This window comes from Diorhabda carinulata, chromosome 5, assembly GCF_026250575.1.
Source record: "Diorhabda carinulata isolate Delta chromosome 5, icDioCari1.1, whole genome shotgun sequence".
Lineage (NCBI taxonomy): Eukaryota > Metazoa > Arthropoda > Insecta > Coleoptera > Chrysomelidae > Diorhabda > Diorhabda carinulata.
The window spans coordinates 3,296,130-3,318,041 of record NC_079464.1 but is presented as its reverse complement, the minus strand read 5'-3'; the positions used below and the strand labels follow the sequence as shown (position 1 = coordinate 3,318,041).

The window sequence follows — 21,912 nt, the reverse complement described above, 5'->3', positions numbered from 1 at the left end:
TATCAATTTCTAGTATGATTTTCACTATAATCCTTCTTATTTAGTTTTGATTTGCTTAAAGTAATTGAAATTATAATTGTACTTTATCTATGTTCTGTTAACTGTCATTACAAAATAGTAGAGGACCTACTTTGCTCCCTGTCAAAAAAGTCGTCATTGACGTTCCCGCCATTTTGAAACCAAATTTTCGTAAAAGCCGGCTGTAATTAAGAGGTATCTTCTGGTAAGAAACTTTAGCTAAATCTAATTCAATATGTCAGAAGAGAACGTTACTGAAACCAATGCCGATATGGACACAGAAGGAGATCCAGTAACAATGACGTTAAACGATGTGCTCGAACTAGAAGATGAGTTGATTGAAAACACAGCTGCTGTTTTGGGGGCTGCTAACGATAAAATTTGCTCGTATGTAGAGGTAAATATATTGATTATTTTGTATAAAACTGTTTATACGTGTGATTATTTATGCATTTTAGGGGTATATTAAGAGACAAGCCCTATACTCATGTTTAACGTGCATTCCAGAAGCAAAAGAAGACCCCGAAACAGGAGCAGGAGTTTGTTTGGCTTGCAGTTTCCATTGCCACGACGGTCACGATTTAGTCGAATTATACACTAAACGAAATTTTCGTTGCGACTGTGGAAATAGCAAATTTTCAAACGTAGTTTGCAATCTTTTCGAAGATAAAAGTTTAGTAAACGATCTGAACGCATATAATCAAAATTTTTCCGGATTGTATTGCGTTTGTCATCGTCCATTTCCTGATATAGAAGATCCGGTTCCAGATGAGATGATTCAATGTATTATTTGCGAAGATTGGTACCACACTAGACATCTGGGAACCGAATTGCCGTCTGTCAATTTCGCTGGTGAGAAATTGATGCAATACTTCGAAATTTCATTCCCAGTATATTTTTTCGATTTTAGAAATGATTTGCGAGGCTTGCGTTACTAAACACGAGTTCTTACTGCACTATGATGCCCATTCTACTAGTAAATCTGGTTCTGAGGATGTTAATGTTGATGTTACTGCAACTGAGGTGAAATCTAATGATTCCGAGAAGGAAGATAAAGAATCTGAAGATGGTGCGTATTGTAAGAAACCTAAAGAGAAGTCCACAAAAGTTTGTGCTAAATTTTGGCCTGAGGTATGTATGTTGAACTGATTTTTCAATCTCATACTTACTTTTTTATAAAAAATTACGAATTTTACGAAAAAATCTTATATTAGTTCAAATTATATGAAAATGTCATTTATATACAGGGTTTTAGATATATATGAAGGTATTCATAATAATTTTTCAATAAATTTGTACAACAAACTATTTTGAGTGTTTCGTTTCAGTTATATTGTTTCCAATTGTCTATGACTTCCAATTATACAATTTCTTGCTTTTTTTAGTGAATTTTTAGAATTTACGATACACTCTCAGTTACTCAGATAAATCTGTACTTGTACTAGCTTGAGACTGCTTCAAAGTGATAGTTTTTCAGGGAGCTATGAAATATGGTTCTAGAAAATTAATTTGTGTTTAAACTTGAAAAAATGTCAGAAAACATCATAAAATTTCCAAATCTACATATAGTAGCTCTGAAGAGCGTTATACAAGTGATTTAAAAGTGAAAATTCATCTTCTAGAGACGAGGAACGTGCTGTTAGCTCAAAAATAATTCCAAGGGGAACAATAGTGAACTTCGCATCTCATTTAGAGGTTCATATCTACATACCTTCATCTACTGGGATAAATATGTACTTGTACTGGTTTGAGACTGCTTTGAAGTGATAGTTTTTGTAGGGGGCTGCCGAACAAGGAACTTAATTATCAATTTGTGTTAAAAATTGAAGAAAAAGATCAAATGTCCTCGTAAAACGTTTAAATTTATAAATAGTGATAATGTAGTAGCTCCAAAGACTGCTTATATGTGATACAAGTGAAAATTAATCAGCACAGATAAGGAACGTGCTTTTCCTTTAAAAACAGTTTTAAGGGGAACTTATACATTCTTATAAGCCTTTGCTACCAATTTGAAACCATCATACACTGTAATCTTTAAAAAAATTAATCAGCAGCTTGTCATCAACTTTTCAACGTCACTAGGCAAACTATAATGTGTATAGTGCACTCATAGATGACATGATGGTTTTTCCTCCACCAAGTATCCAAATTAGTTAGACCACCAACGGTTCCATTCCAGTAGCTCTACTATCCATTATATGGCATCAATCAAGTTAACATTCCATTATAGCTTGGAAATTGGTAGCATTTTTCCCAAACGAGAAAAATTCTTTTATTTGAGGGTGTTTTACCTCTACTAAGGTTTTTGATCCATGTACCAAATAGTGGTGGTGGAGCCTAAAGTCTTTTGTCCACTGTTTGTAAGTGATGCTTCTCATAAGCCCTTATTAAAAACGATTTAAGGTACTATTTGGTCACTGCTCATCAAAACGATGAGATTTTCGTTTGAGTTTAGATTTTTGCATATTCAGTTGGTTCATATTGCAATTCGTTGAGGATAATCTGTGTCCGTGGCTTTGAATTGCATTGTTTGGTCCAAAAGGGCTCTAGTTGGGACTGTTTTTATGGATTTTGATATACAAAAAGCAGTTGATACTATAATTAAGAAGTTAGTGAAGAAAGAAATGTAAAAATTGATCTTAGAGTTTCATTTTTTATCATGACAACTTCTTTCTGGTATTTTTTTGATATAATAAAATTTCCTTTCAGGTAAATTGGCGTAAACAGTTGTGCACCTGCGACGAATGTCTGAAAATGTACGAAAACGAAGACGTCGCCTTTCTGTTGGATTCCGAAGATCCGGTACATTTGTACGAAGAAAAAGGGAAAGCTAAAGTACAAGAAATAGTGGAAAGTCACGATAAACAATTCATGAATTCGATGAATCGCACCCAATTGATACATTGCATCGAGGGTTACAACGATCTCAAGGAAAATCTGGCGGATTTTTTAAAAAAATTCGCAGAAGATAAAAAGATCGTTCGAGAAGAGGACGTCAGGGAATTTTTCGACGAGATGAACGCGCGTAAGAAACCGAAAATCGATGTGCCCCATTTTTGTCGTTAGATCAGTAGATAGTTTCGTTTCCCCCTCGTATATATACCAGTAGTAATGGAATTTTTAATTGAAATAAATATTTCACGTGCGCATTCATTTATTTTATTACCATATTTTTTAAATAAAATAATATACGGGGTGGTTCTAATTTAAATACGGGGGTGGTTAAAAATATAACGAATGTATATATCATTTAACGTATATATTGACAATTAAAATCTCTCCGAGAAAATTTTCTTCATTTACAATTCTAATTTCAACAAAAAAAAAAAAGAAAAACAGCCTTGTAGAAATAATATTATAAAGGGTGAGCCTAAACTACATTTAAAAAAAAATACATAAACTATAGTATAGTAAAAATACCTAAAAGGATTATCTATTTTTAAGCATATTAACGATATACCTCATCTGATGGGTTAACACTGAAGAAGATTCTTTGTGGATACTATCTAGGGACTCTTCGAATATCAATAGAAGAGACGCTGTGTCTGCGGGACCGGTCTGAAAGGAAATAAATTGATTTTTTAAAAACAAACACTTCCTATACTCATATGTTGACGTTTATCTTCGTCTCCATGTGTCAATTCACGTCGTTTAGCGAGTTGTCTTCCAATAGCTGCATAACTATTAGGTAAAGGCCGGGATAAGGGTAGAGAAAGAAAAGTAGAATACATAACCTCGTTTCTGTATCATCAATCTTGATTTTTAAATTCTTCAATAACAGTTACACGTTCAAAATGATGGAATTTGATTATTTTTTCAAGGAATCGATTTTTTTCACTTAATATTTTGACGTTTGTTCGTTTCCATGTATCAATTTACGTCGTTTAGCAAGTAGTCTTTCGTAATGTTCAATAACTTTATAATTAAATGGGTGAAGGCCGGAATACGGGAAGGGAAAGAAAAATAACGTACATAAGCTCGTTTTTATGTCATCAAATTAGGTATTTACATTTCGTTGATTCAGTACATTTTCAATTTTGTAGTATTTGATTTTATAATAAAATAGATTCTTTTAAATTAGTGTGGGTGAAAATCAGCGCTACCAGATTTAAAAAATTATATCACAGTCGAGTAATTCTAATAAAAAATGATTTTATCAAAAATAAACTTGTTTCTACACGAAAAGAAAAGATTAATAATCCTTATACTGAGAAAAAAGTCTTTTTTTATTTGAACGAATATATTAAAAAAATACGACTGGGAAAAAATTGATTATCAAAATAAAATTTACATAGCTGCCAACTCAATTTTATCTTTTTACACGTATCTAATGAAAAATAATTTACCAGATTGCATAAACTATATGATAGTTTTTAAATAAAAAACGATTAAATCATAGATAAACTTTTTTTTCTACACGCAAAAAAGGATTAATCAATCTTACACCGAGAAAAAGTGTTACAACGTTTCCAGATTTCGAAAATAACATGACAATTGAATACTTTTCAAAACAAGATTTACAGAGCTGCCAACTTAAATTTTTCTTATTTCACTAGTCAAATGAAGAACAAGTGACAGCGTTGCCAGGTTTGAAAAATTACATCTCAATTAGATACTTTTTAGTAAAAAAAAAATCATTTTATCTACACGCAAAAAAAGTTATACTCAAATTTACACTGAAAAATAATTTTTTTTTAATTAAACAAATATAACGAGAAAAATTTCGATTATCAAGACATCTGCAGAGCTTACCAACTTAAATTTTTCTTATTTCACACGTCGAGACTAATAGAATAAGTTACAGCGTTGCCAGATTTAAAATATCATACCACAATCGATTAAAAAAAAACATTAAAATACACCTACACTGAAAAAAAGTATCACTGAATGTTACACCGAAAAAAAACATTACCGCAGTAAATAGATGTTCCATAATCTCAAAAATGGTAAAAAAACGACTCACCTGTTGGTTAAGCAGACTGCTGAAAAACATATTCCACAAATCGACTTTCAAATACCTCGGAAACCTCTGCTGAATCGACCAAAGATTGTCCCTTTTCTGTAACTTGATATAAGAATCGAAAAGTAGGACGTGCGCCGAAGCGGCTATACAAAACAGATCCGTGTGATAATTCCACGGTCTGCCGTCCAACATTTCGCAACAGACGAAATCCTCTGTAGTGACGCGTCTGTTGAAGGTCGCGTTCGGAGGGAAAAGCGTCATATCGATGCTGCATCCGAAATCTATCAACTGCAAACCTACGATATTATCCGGACCGACGAATACCAGAAAATTATCCGGTTTAATATCGGCGTGTATTATCCTAACGTGGTGCATGGCTTGGATTATCTGGAGCATCTCCTTGCAGAAGTAAATCACTAAACATTCCTTCATCGATTTACCCAATTTTTGTTTGTACGAATTGGCTAAATCTAAAAGCGAACCGCCCGGTATATATTCTGAAATAATTAACGAAGCTTGATCGCCTAAAAAACAAAAAAAAAATATTAGCGGAGGATTACCAATGGTTAAGGTTGCCATTCATATGGCAACACTGTTACATCTTCGCATACAAGTTCGAAAGTTTTACAAAAAAATGACTTAGAACAAGAAGAAAGTGTAAATACTTAATAAGGAAGACAAGGAAGGAAAAACCTTGTATGAGACAAAAAAATTGTATCAAGAAACCTCGTACAGTACATGAAAATCTTGGAGAGTAAAAAAAGAAGAAGAATCCTCTATAATCGTACAACTATTAGTATTAAAGTTGAAAAAAATGATAATAAATTGAATCACTTGTTGTGTAATGGATCAACTAAATGCTAATGAAGTCTTTAAAGTTGGATTTGTACTCCAAGGGTCTAATCCTAGATCTACTGATTGCTAAAGATGAATTGAAGGCTTGTTAATGGATCTACTCTTCATTAGAGGTGCATTAAAGGCCGTATCAAGGTTCTACTATTTGCTAAAGGAAGATTAAAGGCTTGCTAATGGATCTACTCTTCGTTAAAAGTGCATCAAAGGCCGTATCAAGGTTCTACCATTTGCTAAAGGTGTATTAAAGGCTTGCTAATGGATCTACTCTTTGTTAAAAGTGCATCAAAGGCCATATCAAGGTTCTACCATTTGCTAAAGGAGTATTAAAGGCTTGCTAATGGATCTACTCTTCGTTAAAAGTGCATTAAAGTCCGTATTAAGGTTCTACTATTTGCTAAAGGAATATTAAAGGCTTGCTAATGGATATACTCTTCGTTAAAAGTGCATCAAAGGCCGTATCAAGGTTCTACCATTTGCTAAAGAAGTATTAAAGGCTTGCTAATGGATCTACTCTTCGTTAAAAGTGCATCAAAGTCCGTATTAAGGTTCTACTATTTGCTGAAGGTGTATTGAAGGCTTGTTAATGGATCTACTCTTTATTAAAAGTGCATCAAAGTCCGTATTAAGGTTCTACTATTTGCTGAAGGTGTATTAAAGGCATGTTAATGGATCTACTCTTTATTAAAAGTGCATCAAAGGCCATATCAAGGTTCTACCATTTGCTAAAGAAGTATTAAAGGCTTGCTAATGGATCTACTCTTCGTTAAAAGTGCATCAAAGTCCGTATTAAGGTTCTACTATTTGCTGAAGGTGTATTAAAGGCTTGTTAATGGATCTACTCTTTATTAAAAGTGCATCAAAGGCCATATCAAGGTTCTACCATTTGCTGAAGGAGTATGAAAGGCTTGCTAATGGATCTACTCTTTGTTAAAAGTGCATCAAAGGCCGTATCAAGGTTCTACCATTTGCTAAAGGAGTATTAAAAGCTTGCTAATGGATCTACACTTCGTTAAAAGTGCATTAAAGTCCGTATTAAGGTTCTACCATTTGCTGAAGGAATATTAAAGGCTTGCTAATGGATCTACTCTTCGTTAAAAGTGCATCAAAGTCCGTATTAAGGTTCTACTATTTGCTGAAGGTGTATTGAAGGCTTTTTAATGGATCTACTCTTTGTTAAAAGTGCATCAAAGGCCATATCAAGATTCTACCATTTGCTAAAGGAGTATTAAAGGCTTGCTAATGGATCTACTCTTCGTTAAAAGTGCATTAAAGTCCGTATTAAGGTTCTACTATTTGCTGAAGGTGTATTAAAGGCTTGTTAATGGATCTACTCTTCGTTAAAAGTGCATCAAAGGCCGTATCAAGGTTCTACTATTTGCTGAAGGTGTATTAAAGGCTTGTTAATGGATCTACTCTTTGTTAAAAGTGCATCAAAGGCCGTATCAAGGTTCTACCATTTGCTAAAGGAATATTAAAGGCTTGCTAATGGATCTACTCTTTGTTAAAAGTGCATCAAAGGCCGTATCAAGGTTCTACCATTTGCTAAAGGAATATTAAAGGCTTGCTAATGGATCTACTCTTTGTTAAAAGTGCATCAAAGGCCGTATCAAGGTTCTACCATTTGCTAAAGGAATATTAAAGGCTTGCTAATGGATATACTCTTCGTTAAAAGTGCATCAAAGGCCGTATCAAGGTTCTACCATTTGCTAAAGGAATATTAAAGGCTTGCTAATGGATATACTCTTCGTTAAAAGTGCATCAAAGGCCGTATCAAGGTTCTACCATTTGCTAAAGGAATATTAAAGGCTTGCTAATGGATCTACTCTTTGTTAAAAGTGCATCAAAGGCCGTATCAAGGTTCTACCATTTGCTAAAGGAATATTAAAGGCTTGCTAATGGATATACTCTTCGTTAAAAGTGCATCAAAGGCCGTATCAAGGTTCTACCATTTGCTAAAGGAATATTAAAGGCTTGCTAATGGATATACTCTTCGTTAAAAGTGCATCAAAGGCCGTATCAAGGTTCTACCATTTGCTAAAGGAATATTAAAGGCTTGCTAATGGATATACTCTTCGTTAAAAGTGCATCAAAGGCCGTATCAAGGTTCTACCATTTGCTAAAGGAATATTAAAGGCTTGCTAATGGATATACTCTTCGTTAAAAGTGCATCAAAGGCCGTATCAAGGTTCTACCATTTGCTAAAGGAATATTAAAGGCTTGCTAATGGATCTACTCTTTGTTAAAAGTGCATCAAAGGCCGTATCAAGGTTCTACCATTTGCTAAAGGAATATTAAAGGCTTGCTAATGGATATACTCTTCGTTAAAAGTGCATCAAAGGCCGTATCAAGGTTCTACCATTTGCTAAAGGAATATTAAAGGCTTGCTAATGGATATACTCTTCGTTAAAAGTGCATCAAAGGCCGTATCAAGGTTCTACCATTTGCTAAAGGAATATTAAAGGCTTGCTAATGGATATACTCTTCGTTAAAAGTGCATCAAAGGCCGTATCAAGGTTCTACCATTTGCTAAAGGAATATTAAAGGCTTGCTAATGGATATACTCTTCGTTAAAAGTGCATCAAAGTCCGTATCAAGGTTCTACCATTTGCTAAAGGAATATTAAAGGCTTGCTAATGGATATACTCTTCGTTAAAAGTGCATCAAAGGCCATATCAAGGTTCTACCATTTGCTAAAGGAGTATTAAAGGCTTGCTAATGGATCTACTCTTCGTTAAAAGTGCATTAAAGTCCGTATTAAGGTTCTACTATTTGCTGAAGGTGTATTAAAGGCATGTTAATGGATCTACTCTTTATTAAAAGTGCATCAAAGGCCATATCAAGGTTCTACCATTTGCTAAAGAAGTATTAAAGGCTTGCTAATGGATCTACTCTTCGTTAAAAGTGCATTAAAGTCCGTATTAAGGTTCTACTATTTGCTGAAGGTGTATTAAAGGCTTGTTAATGGATCTACTCTTTGTTAAAAGTGCATCAAAGGCCGTATCAAGGTTCTACCATTTGCTAAAGGAATATTAAAGGCTTGCTAATGGATCTACTCTTTGTTAAAAGTGCATCAAAGGCCGTATCAAGGTTCTACCATTTGCTAAAGGAATATTAAAGGCTTGCTAATGGATCTACTCTTTGTTAAAAGTGCATCAAAGGCCGTATCAAGGTTCTACCATTTGCTAAAGGAATATTAAAGGCTTGCTAATGGATATACTCTTCGTTAAAAGTGCATCAAAGGCCGTATCAAGGTTCTACCATTTGCTAAAGGAATATTAAAGGCTTGCTAATGGATATACTCTTCGTTAAAAGTGCATCAAAGGCCGTATTAAGGTTCTACTATTTGCTGAAGGTGTATTAAAGGCATGTTAATGGATCTACTCTTTATTAAAAGTGCATCAAAGGCCATATCAAGGTTCTACCATTTGCTAAAGAAGTATTAAAGGCTTGCTAATGGATCTACTCTTCGTTAAAAGTGCATTAAAGTCCGTATTAAGGTTCTACTATTTGCTGAAGGTGTATTAAAGGCTTGTTAATGGATCTACTCTTTGTTAAAAGTGCATCAAAGGCCGTATCAAGGTTCTACCATTTGCTAAAGGAATATTAAAGGCTTGCTAATGGATCTACTCTTTGTTAAAAGTGCATCAAAGGCCGTATCAAGGTTCTACCATTTGCTAAAGGAATATTAAAGGCTTGCTAATGGATCTACTCTTTGTTAAAAGTGCATCAAAGGCCGTATCAAGGTTCTACCATTTGCTAAAGGTGTATTAAAGGCTGGATCCTAAATATATGCGTGTAATACCCAATTGATAAGTGCAATATAGATCAGACTTCACCACATACGAAAATGTATTTAGTAGGTGGATTCGACAAGACTTTCATCGCAGTAGTTCAAATGTACCCTACGCATGTTTAGAAGTATTTTTTGATCATACCTCGTAAATTAACGTTAAATATGGTTAATCGTGTAATATAATGAAGAAATTTCACTATTTATTTGTTATAAAAATATTCATATCAACCTTGGACGGATTATCTACAATCCCATTCTTTTTATGGAACCTAGAGATTGAATTTTTCATGTACTAGATTTTCCTAAGCCATATTCCTGTCAATTAACATAATGAGAAAGTTTTTTACAAAATTTAGTGACTTCAGAACTGCTTAACTGATAGTAATCGAACTTTACGTTCTACCCTGTATATTAATCACTTCCACACCGCGATGGATCACTATTTCCACTTGGAAAATTGTTTTTTTCAACTGGTATACATATCAGGTTTCACCTCAACCGAAAATTCAACTCTACTTTCTTCGCAGTAGTTCAAATGTATCAGAAGTATGTTAAGTAGTATTTTGTTATCACGCCTCGTAAATTAACGTTCAATATGATTAATTATGTATAATAATGAAGTGATTTCACTACTTATTCATAATAAAAATATTTAGATCCATAATTACACACTTACAGAAAATATAACAATATAAGGCTTTTCGAAACATCCGGGATCAAGTTTGAGGAATTATTTGAATTTTTGAATTAAAAAAAAAACATCCCTTACCGAAATAAGCTAAAGGTATATCCATAAACCTGTCTCTGAGGGGATGCTGCGCCAGACGAGATTGCAACTCCCTGCATATGTAAAATTCCCATTTATTGGCCGGTTTCTGATATTTCATCGCAACCGTTTTACAATTACCCAAATCCAGGGCTTTATAAACCGTACCGAAAGTACCTTTTCCCAACTGTTTTTCCACTATATATCTTTCATTACCTATAAATTGAAAAATAAAATCATGAAGTAAAAAATTCGATCGGAAGTTCCCACCTATAACCACCGGTTCCTTTTTAACCCCGAGCCTCGGGATACACTGTATCTGCCTGTAACCGTAAACGTGCGGCCCAGGAAAAGCCACCCTCTCCAATAATTTATTGATCAGACCGCTCTTGAACGGATCAGAAGGAACGTAATCCAAAGGATGTACACTAGCCGGCGCCGGGAGGGTTCTGTTATGCGCATGCGCGTCTATATCGTTCGGTTCTATCGCTTCCTTTTCTTCTTCTTCGTCGTCGATTATTACGGATTGGTGCGCCGGCGCCACGTCCATATAGTCCGCCAATAGACTAGATCTCAGAGCGGCGTTGGCCATTAAATTTTGTGCTAAATAACTGTTGTGTTCCTCGGAAATGGTGCTCATCTTGTTCGTTTTGTTTAGATGCACCGATTTCGTATTCGAACCGGAACTAGACGAAGAACTGGAAAATAGTGAGGTTAGGTTTCACCCGATTTTAATAATAATCGAAACTAATTGAAAATATATATTTTTGGGGACAGTAATATCGATAAACCCTATAAATAGGGGTTGTAATGGGTGGTGTTATACACGAAAATGGTATTTACAACACTGGGCCGACAACAAATTACTTTAATTAAATTAAATGAACAATATTATGACAGATATATACAACTTTAAAATGTGACGTCATAAAATGAGTTGGTAGAACTTATTTATTCAACAATAAGTGACCAAGTTCCATGATATTTTGACAGATAAAGTGTGACGTCATAAAAAAAGTTGGTACAACTGATTTATTCAACAATAAGTGACAGCGTTCCATGATATTATGACAGATAAAGTGTGACGTCATAAAATGAGTTGCTGCTACCAACATATTCAACAATAAAGTGTGACAAATAGTTAAATGAAGTTAGGACGTGTTTATATTTATATTTATGTGTCTGGTTGTGAATTATTTACGTTTTAGTGATAAAAATCGATATTACGTGTATTTGCCAGTGTGTCATAATAAAATATTAACATTTCGTAACGTAAACCATCTTTGAAGTTGATTTGTCACGGAATGCTAGAGGTTAACCGGTTTTTCAATTGGTAAGTACATTTAAAGTATGATATTATATTTTCGAGGTTATGTTTACTTAAATTTCGTTTTACCTGACAACTTATTCGATAAACTGTGCATTATATTCAATATTAATATTAAATAATGGAGTTGTATAAGTTTTAAATTGGTTAGGTTATTCTTCTTTCCCTTGAAATTTTATTTGATATCATTACATAGTTCTTGAATAGTCTGGAAATGTTCTAAAGACTATTCTAACTGTATTTGGGATATATTGATATTCGATAAGACTCCCTTAGTAGTAGTTCAAATGTACCACGTGTCATAGGTGTAAAAGAGTAGTATTTATTGATCACCCCTCGTAATTTAAGACTCAAATGGAGTGAAAAATCAAAAAAGAAGAAGAAAAGACGGAAATAGGGAGAAATAGAGATTTAATTTGGTTATACAAGACACCAGAATGACAAATTGACAAGTGAATCAACTATTTCGCAATGGAAATTAGTTAAGCATAGTTACCAATTCCTTCCAGATGTAATTATTGTTAATAGAGGGTTTATTTCTCTCATAAAACTTATTTTTTCACTTATAAAACTTGCCCTTTATCTAATTGAAGAATATTTCAGATTAAATTGGCTTCGAAAACAGTTCAAATCAGGAAATTGACAGATTAATTAAAAAAATATGTCAAAAATTTAACCAAAAGTATCAGAAATTGTGCTAAAGTCAATATTTGAGATGTAAATCGAAAAATGATCCACTAGTGATTAAAAAATTTGTTATTTAAAATAAATTACTTACCCGTAACTGACTTTGGACTCTTCTAAAATCGTACTAAGGGCGTTATTTTCCCTGTTACCCTTCTGAGGGGTACTGACTTTCATAGCTGTGAGATTAAAATTAAAAACGTCAGTATTGACGTAATCGTCTTCTATTTGCCCCCTGCAATCGTCGAAATTGTCTTCGGTTGAAGAAGAACTGTTATCGCTGAATTGGGGCATGGGTTTAGCACTATCCGTAGCTTGCGCCGCGACGTCCATACCACCCCTCGAGCCCGTTTCGGCCAAATCATCGGCGTTTAGTACTTTAAAAGCAGTTTTCATGGCACTACCTAAAACGAAACCATTACAACCATATACTACGATACGTTGAAATCCACATTTACCTCTGGGTTGATTTTCCTCCAAGGATTGTTCGAAAATTCCAAACGGGGCAGCGGGTTTTTGTTGCGGCGATTGCCAGACGTTGAAACCGGTGGAAGGCCAAAGCGAATACGGACTATTCGGACCAGGGGACTGTTGTACACCCCTAGGCGATTGGAACATCCCCATAGGCGAATGCGTACCACCAGTAGGTGTTTGTACATTCCTCATGGGGGATTGCGCGTTTCCCATGAATTGAGAACACTGCATAGTACCGTTGGAGATACTATTTCTCATTTGGTGGTCTTTTTGGAAAGAGTTTCTCGTGAAATTTTGCGGGGAGTTGGCTAATTGATGAAAACTTTGGGGTGAATTATTAACTAGAATCTCTTGTTTTTGTATTTGGGGAAGTTCTTCGTTTTGTTGGCGCTAAAATTTGGGTATAAATAATAAATTGGTCGATTCGATTGATGGTGGTAACTTACCGCCGGTGGAATTTCTTCGACGAACTCCACTTCCGGATCGTCGGTTACTATGGGTTCATAAACTTCCGGAGTTTTTCGAATATACCTCGAACTCCTCAATTCCTCCAAACTGTATTCGGTATTCGGTTCGCCGTAAACTCTATGTTTGGGATACATGGGGATGGCGTTCGGATTCGGGGGTTCGGGGTAATACACGTTCACCACCCAATCGGAATAATCTTCCAAGGTAACTTTCGGGAAAATTATCTCCCTCGGCATATCGATGTCTTCGTGTACTGGAAAAATTAAAAAAAAAAAAAAATATCGATTGTTTATCGATTTTTTATCGATCGAACGGTACCTGTAAAACCGGTGGCTAAATTACCGCTACTACTGCCCCCTATGACTCTCTTTTTAACTGGAACGATATTCGTCCAAGGTCCCGCTTTTAGGGTATTCTCCTTAGGCATTTCCTGTCGTTTAACCGCGGCTATAATACTAACAGGTGGTGCTTCTACGACCGCGGAGGCTTCTTCTCCGGCCCTGTCTTCGTGTATGTGTACCACGGCGTTGCTTCTCGAAGAAATCGAACTATTCGACGGGAAAGTTACCATTGGGTTAGAACTAGGTACTCGTACGCTACCTACTCGCCCCGGTCGGTAAGTATGTAACGCTGTAAGGGCCTGACGTTTTTCTATGAGATTACTTTGATTCGGACCAAATATTACCTAGAAAAATACGGAAAATATCGAAGATCTATCATATCCGGAGGTTTGAATATTTACGTGTTGACCGGCTGCCACGATTAAATTTTGATGCGCGTTTTCTAATTCTTCGTACGGTTGCGCTAAATTTCTTTTCCCTTCTTCGAATACGTTGTTCGCCGCTTGAAAATCACCGGCAGCTTCGTGGTAATACGCCATCGCTTTGTAAAAATCCGCGCAACCCGTACATAGACCTTTTGCTTTTAACATGTGATAAAATTCCAATGGATTCGGTTGAGAGTCAAACTATAAAATAAAAATATTAGGTTGGCAGACACACAAAACCGCCTCGACCAACTCAAAAGAGCTCGAGGTACCATAATGGGAAGGATTTAGGGTGGTTTTTCTGGAACTTGGCTTAATAATGGTGTCAATCAAGTCTCTGGATTCATCCCTATCAAAACTACCTCTTAAGAGCTCGAAGTACCATAAGGGGAAGGATTTAGGGTGGTTTTTCTGGAACTTGGCTCAATAATGGTGTCAATCAAGTCTCTGGATTCATCCCTATCAAAACTACCTCTTAAGAGCTCGAAGTACCATAAGGGGAAGGATTTAGGGTGGTTTTTCTGGAACTTGGCTCAATAATGGTGTCAATCAAGTCTCTGGATTCATCCCTATCAAAACTACCTCTTAAGAGCTCGAAGTACCATAAGGGGAAGGATTTAGGGTGGTTTTTCTGGAACTTGGCTTAATAATGGTGTCAATCAAGTCTCTGGATTCATCCCTATCAAAACTACCTCTTAAGAGCTCGAAGTACCATAAGGGGAAGGATTTAGGGTGGTTTTTCTGGAACTTGGCTCAATAATGGTGTCAATCAAGTCTCTGGATTCATCCCTATCAAAACTACCTCTTAAGAGCTCGAAGTACCATAAGGGGAAGGATTTAGGGTGGTTTTTCTGGAACTTGGCTCAATAATGGTGTCAATCAAGTCTCTGGATTCATCCCTATCAAAACTACCTCTTAAGAGCTCGAAGTACCATAAGGGGAAGGATTTAGGGTGGTTTTTCTGGAACTTGGCTCAATAATGGTGTCAATCAAGTCTCTGGATTCATCCCTATCAAAACTACCTCTTAAGAGCTCGAAGTACCATAAGGGGAAGGATTTAGGGTGGTTTTTCTGGAACTTGGCTTAATAATGGTGTCAATCAAGTCTCTGGATTCATCCCTATCAAAACTACCTCTTAAGAGCTCGAAGTACCATAAGGGGAAGGATTTAGGGTGGTTTTTCTGGAACTTGGCTCAATAATGGTGTCAATCAAGTCTCTGGATTCATCCCTATCAAAACTACCTCTTAAGAGCTCGAAGTACCATAAGGGGAAGGATTTAGGGTGGTTTTTCTGGAACTTGGCTCAATAATGGTGTCAATCAAGTCTCTGGATTCATCCCTATCAAAACTACCTCTTAAGAGCTCGAAGTACCATAAGGGGAAGGATTTGGGGTGGTTTTTCTGGAACTTGGCTCAATAATGGTGTCAATCAAGTCTCTGGATTCATCCCTATCAAAACTACCTCTTAAGAGCTCGAAGTACCATAAGGGGAAGGATTTAGGGTGGTTTTTCTGGAACTTGGCTCAATAATGGTGTCAATCAAGTCTCTGGATTCATCCCTATCAAAACTACCTCTTAAGAGCTCGAAGTACCATAAGGGGAAGGATTTAGGGTGGTTTTTCTGGAACTTGGCTCAATAATGGTGTCGATCAAGTCTCTGGATTCATCCCTATCAAAACTACCTCTTAAGAGCTCGAAGTACCATAAGGGGAAGGATTTAGGGTGGTTTTTCTGGAACTTGGCTTAATAATGGTGTCAATCAAGTCTCTGGATTCATCCCTATCAAAACTACCTCTTAAGAGCTCGAAGTACCATAAGGGGAAGGATTTAGGGTGGTTTTTCTGGAACTTGGCTCGATAATGGTGTCAATCAAGTCTCTGGATTCATCCCTATCAAAACTACCTCTTAAGAGCTCGAAGTACCATAAGGGGAAGGATTTAGGGTGGTTTTTCTGGAACTTGGCTCAATAATGGTGTCAATCAAGTCTCTGGATTCATCCCTATCAAAACTACCTCTTAAGAGCTCGAAGTACCATAAGGGGAAGGATTTAGGGTGGTTTTTCTGGAACTTGGCTTAATAATGGTGTCAATCAAGTCTCTGGATTCATCCCTATCAAAACTACCTCTTAAGAGCTCGAAGTACCATAAGGGGAAGGATTTAGGGTGGTTTTTCTGGAACTTGGCTCGATAATGGTGTCAATCAAGTCTCTGGATTCATCCCTATCAAAACTACCTCTTAAGAGCTCGAAGTACCATAAGGGGAAGGATTTAGGGTGGTTTTTCTGGAACTTGGCTTAATAATGGTGTCAATCAAGTCTCTGGATTCATCCCTATCAAAACTACCTCTTAAGAGCTCGAAGTACCATAAGGGGAAGGATTTAGGGTGGTTTTTCTGGAACTTGGCTCGATAATGGTGTCAATCAAGTCTCTGGATTCATCCCTATCAAAACTACCTCTTAAGAGCTCGAAGTACCATAAGGGGAAGGATTTAGGGTGGTTTTTCTGGAACTTGGCTCAATAATGGTGTCAATCAAGTCTCTGGATTCATCCCTATCAAAACTACCTCTTAAGAGCTCGAAGTACCATAAGGGGAAGGATTTAGGGTGGTTTTTCTGGAACTTGGCTCGATAATGGTGTCAATCAAGTCTCTGGATTCATCCCTATCAAAACTACCTCTTAAGAGCTCGAAGTACCATAAGGGGAAGGATTTAGGGTGGTTTTTCTGGAACTTGGCTCAATAATGGTGTCAATCAAGTCTCTGGATTCATCCCTATCAAAACTACCTCTTAAGAGCTCGAAGTACCATAAGGGGAAGGATTTAGGGTGGTTTTTCTGGAACTTGGCTCAATAATGGTGTCAATCAAGTCTCTGGATTCATCCCTATCAAAACTACCTCTTAAGAGCTCGAAGTACCATAAGGGGAAGGATTTGGGGTGGTTTTTCTGGAACTTGGCTCAATAATGGTGTCAATCAAGTCTCTGGATTCATCCCTATCAAAACTACCTCTTAAGAGCTCGAAGTACCATAAGGGGAAGGATTTAGGGTGGTTTTTCTGGAACTTGGCTTAATAATGGTGTCAATAAAGTCTCTGGATTCATCCCTATCAAAACTACCTCTTAAGAGCTCGAAGTACCATAAGGGGAAGGATTTAGGGTGGTTTTTCTGGAACTTGGCTCAATAATGGTGTCAATCAAGTCTCTGGATTCATCCCTATCAAAACTACCTCTTAAGAGCTCGAAGTACCATAAGGGGAAGGATTTAGGGTGGTTTTTCTGGAACTTGGCTCAATAATGGTGTCAATCAAGTCTCTGGATTCATCCCTATCAAAACTACCTCTTAAGAGCTCGAAGTACCATAAGGGGAAGGATTTAGGGTGGTTTTTCTGGAACTTGGCTCGATAATGGTGTCAATCAAGTCTCTGGATTCATCCCTATCAAAACTACCTCTTAAGAGCTCGAAGTACCATAAGGGGAAGGATTTAGGGTGGTTTTTCTGGAACTTGGCTCAATAATGGTGTCAATCAAGTCTCTGGATTCATCCCTATCAAAACTACCTCTTAAGAGCTCGAAGTACCATAAGGGGAAGGATTTAGGGTGGTTTTTCTGGAACTTGGCTCAATAATGGTGTCAATCAAGTCTCTGGATTCATCCCTATCAAAACTACCTCTTAAGAGCTCGAAGTACCATAAGGGGAAGGATTTGGGGTGGTTTTTCTGGAACTTGGCTCAATAATGGTGTCAATCAAGTCTCTGGATTCATCCCTATCAAAACTACCTCTTAAGAGCTCGAAGTACCATAAGGGGAAGGATTTAGGGTGGTTTTTCTGGAACTTGGCTTAATAATGGTGTCAATAAAGTCTCTGGATTCATCCCTATCAAAACTACCTCTTAAGAGCTCGAAGTACCATAAGGGGAAGGATTTAGGGTGGTTTTTCTGGAACTTGGCTCAATAATGGTGTCAATCAAGTCTCTGGATTCATCCCTATCAAAACTACCTCTTAAGAGCTCGAAGTACCATAAGGGGAAGGATTTAGGGTGGTTTTTCTGGAACTTGGCTCAATAATGGTGTCAATCAAGTCTCTGGATTCATCCCTATCAAAACTACCTCTTAAGAGCTCGAAGTACCATAAGGGGAAGGATTTAGGGTGGTTTTTCTGGAACTTGGCTCAATAATGGTGTCAATCAAGTCTCTGGATTCATCCCTATCAAAACTACCTCTTAAGAGCTCGAAGTACCATAAGGGGAAGGATTTGGGGTGGTTTTTCTGGAACTTGGCTCAATAATGGTGTCAATCAAGTCTCTGGATTCATCCCTATCAAAACTACCTCTTAAGAGCTCGAAGTACCATAAGGGGAAGGATTTAGGGTGGTTTTTCTGGAACTTGGCTTAATAATGGTGTCAATAAAGTCTCTGGATTCATCCCTATCAAAACTACCTCTTAAGAGCTCGAAGTACCATAAGGGGAAGGATTTAGGGTGGTTTTTCTGGAACTTGGCTCAATAATGGTGTCAATCAAGTCTCTGGATTCATCCCTATCAAAACTACCTCTTAAGAGCTCGAAGTACCATAAGGGGAAGGATTTAGGGTGGTTTTTCTGGAACTTGGCTTAATAATGGTGTCAATCAAGTCTCTGGATTCATCCCTATCAAAACTACCTCTTAAGAGCTCGAAGTACCATAAGGGGAAGGATTTAGGGTGGTTTTTCTGGAACTTGGCTTAATAATGGTGTCAATAAAGTCTCTGGATTCATCCCTATCAAAACTACCTCTTAAGAGCTCGAAGTACCATAAGGGGAAGGATTTAGGGTGGTTTTTCTGGAACTTGGCTCAATAATGGTGTCAATCAAGTCTCTGGATTCATCCCTATCAAAACTACCTCTTAAGAGCTCGAAGTACCATAAGGGGAAGGATTTAGGGTGGTTTTTCTGGAACTTGGCTTAATAATGGTGTCAATCAAGTCTCTGGATTCATCCCTATCAAAACTACCTCTTAAGAGCTCGAAGTACCATAAGGGGAAGGATTTAGGGTGGTTTTTCTGGAACTTGGCTCAATAATGGTGTCAATAAAGTCTCTGGATTCATCCCCATCAAAATTAGATCGAAGCCCCAAAATCTCAAAACTAACCCTAATCTCCCCTAAGGTACCCAGGGAGGAAAGTAATTGATTTTAACCAATTTTTCTGACACTTTTCACAATTGTAGTTGGTGATTAGAAGTCTTCATTAGCTTGAATCCCCCAAACCTCCCCAACTTTCCCAAAGCTAACCCAATTTTTCTGAAAATTTACTCAATGATAGTTTGAAGCCAGATGATTGAAAGTCCCCATAGACTCGAAATCCCAAAACCTCCTCGTCCCTTTCAAAACTAACCCTGAAGTGTCCGAAGGTACCCTGGGAAGAAGGGAAATGGTTTTAGCGAATTTTCAATAAATTGACAATCTCGAGGAATATCAAACTATTAAGAATCCAGTATCAGTGTACAAACTGATAAATCTTATTGTATACATTAAAAACTATAAATAATCATAAAATCAGAATATGGGGATGTTTATGTTTAGAGTCACATTAATGTAAGATTAAACTAAGTAATTGGGATGATACGTTAATGGGGTTTGAGGGGATAGACATAAATAAGAGACACTTGGAGTAATTCTATTATTAGACTATTTTTCTTTGCCTGATTTTTTCTATGATCTGAAATACTTACATACTTAATCCATAATTTGCAAAACCTTCTATCATTTATGTATCTTCTGTCGCTTTCGAATTTATTTAAACAATGTTCGAGTAAAGGAATCAAATTCCCTTCGTGGCCGTGTTTAGGATAAGTTTGTTCGATCCATGATATATATTTGTAATAATTTTCTAAAGGATCGTCTCCGCTGTATGTCCTAATCAATTCTTCCCATTGTCTAAAATTAAAAGAGTAGTAACAACTCATAAATTTATCGCTTTTGTTTATATGTCTCACTGTTTTTGTTGTGCGAGTTCCATTTGACATTCCCTATTTGTTTGAGCCTGAAGGGCGATTCCGAGTTGATGAACATTCCTGCCTCCAGGTAGGGGTAAAATATTTTCTTTGCTAAATTCAAAATCCATCAGTCGAACTCTTATTTACCTGAAAGATGCAAAAGATGGAAATATCTGATATGAGACAAACAAAGGGACACATAGATGAACCTTGTGCTTCTTCAAATAACTACTCTAATTAAACAGACGCAAAATCCGACTAGTGAACCGATTTTTAACTGGATACAATCATCTAAGACTTCATCTCCATACCTTGGGCATCAAAAATGATCCGGGGTGTTGCTCCCCAAACACTTGGGAAAGCCTAATGACATACAAAGGTTCAATCTAAAGCACCTGAGTGGCTTCTCAAAGGACGTCGGTAGGAATAAAAAAAAAGGTTGATCAGAATCTTCTAATATTTGGTTTGAAAAAGTTCCTGAGCAAGAGTTTAAACTCAAAATAATGTGGTCTCAATCTAACAGAAGCTTTTGTCAAAAGCTTTCTTTTTCTTAACAAAAAAAATAAGTGTATATGATCCAGGTACACATGGTCACACAATAGTTTTCTACTTGTGCAGTTTGAATAGAAATATTATAAAGCAATAAAACTCAAAACCAAAATTAATTTTTATTAAAATTACAATTTTAACCTAAAAATTTATAGAAAAATTGACATTTTAACTTATTTCAAAATCAGTATTTTCATCTATGATACGAATTTCAAAATAAAAACCTGTTTTAATTACTAAAAATATCTTTTTTAGTTTTAACATATCATAAATATGTGGCAATTATCAATTCAATTATACATAGCTTCTTCTTCCTTTATATATGAAATATTTCTAAAAATTCTGTTTCCTTCTGTATTTGATTCCATTTCATGAATTTTTATAACTGAATGTTTGTTTTTTTTATTGTATTGATGACTTTTTAATCTATTTTCTAAATACTGAGATGTCTGTCCTATGTAAACATCATTACAATCATTAAAAGATACTTGATATATAATATTTTGTTTTTGGGTTTTAGTTTTGTGAATATTTAAGACTTATACTAATATATTTATTGAAATAATTGGAAACGTCAACTTTTAATTGTATTTTATAACTAATTTTCTATTGAAAGAGATCTAAATCAAAACGATTTATCAAGAAAAACATATAGAAATTTCTAGGAATTTATTTTATTATTAGGGTATAAATAATGAAAACTTCCTTCAATAAAATTATCGATTGATATTAACTTGAAAATTACAAACTTTTAGTAAAACGATTTACATCAATAGAAATAACATTGTTTGTATTTAATTTCATTTTTAGAAAGTTAATTTTAATAACAAGCGTTTCTGTTTAGAGTCAACGAATTTTAACATAAAAAATTGATAAAAGTCATAGAAAATATCGTTAATTTTATTTATGATTTAGTAGTTCTCAATTTTCATAGTATTCGACTAATGAATAAAATCATACCTGAATGACTGATGTTCAATCTACACCCGCTGTCAAAAAAGCCCAATGAAATATTTCGATTACTTCATAAAAAAGAGTATACAACGTTCACCATGCGTTAATAATAAATAAACAGCGTCGAGATTATCAATTATTGTATTTATTACAATCCGTTTAAAATAAAATACACTGAAATACGGATGTACAAAGCTTCACACTAAATAACGACAAAAACTGACAGCTGACAGTACGTTACGTCACATAAGTACCAACCGAAACTATAACATTATAGAGTTATTTTTTTTTGGAATTTCTACGAAACTCTTTACGAAAAGTCAGTCAAAA

General features: G+C 35.8%; 2 protein-coding genes across 3 annotated transcripts; one reads left to right on the top strand and one right to left on the bottom strand.

The window, feature by feature from the left end:
- Positions 1-109: 109 nt before the first annotated feature.
- Positions 110-3,167, top strand: LOC130894564 (putative E3 ubiquitin-protein ligase UBR7). The gene is made up of 4 exons (XM_057801448.1): positions 110-415; positions 477-870; positions 929-1,149; positions 2,728-3,167. Exons 1-4 carry the CDS (start codon positions 254-256, stop codon positions 3,082-3,084), a joined length of 1,134 nt encoding a protein of 377 aa, XP_057657431.1. The 5' UTR covers positions 110-253; the 3' UTR covers positions 3,085-3,167.
- A 93-nt stretch (positions 3,168-3,260) lies between these two features.
- LOC130894563 (mitotic checkpoint serine/threonine-protein kinase BUB1 beta-like) lies at positions 3,261-21,834 on the bottom strand. Of its 2 annotated transcripts, XM_057801447.1 has the most exons (12): positions 21,589-21,834; positions 20,080-20,226; positions 19,816-20,020; positions 14,091-14,315; positions 13,667-14,033; positions 13,327-13,601; positions 12,865-13,270; positions 12,501-12,810; positions 10,666-11,093; positions 10,399-10,611; positions 4,982-5,505; positions 3,261-3,576 (listed from the first exon to the last, which is right to left on the bottom strand). In XM_057801447.1, exons 2-12 carry the CDS (start codon positions 20,205-20,207, stop codon positions 3,448-3,450), a joined length of 3,210 nt encoding a protein of 1,069 aa, XP_057657430.1. In that variant the 5' UTR covers positions 20,208-20,226; positions 21,589-21,834; the 3' UTR covers positions 3,261-3,447. The 2 variants fall into 2 exon arrangements, with proteins under 2 accessions (XP_057657430.1, XP_057657429.1); XM_057801446.1 differs by having other exon boundaries at positions 3,261-5,505; positions 21,589-21,818.
- Between the last annotated feature and the right edge of the window lie 78 nt (positions 21,835-21,912).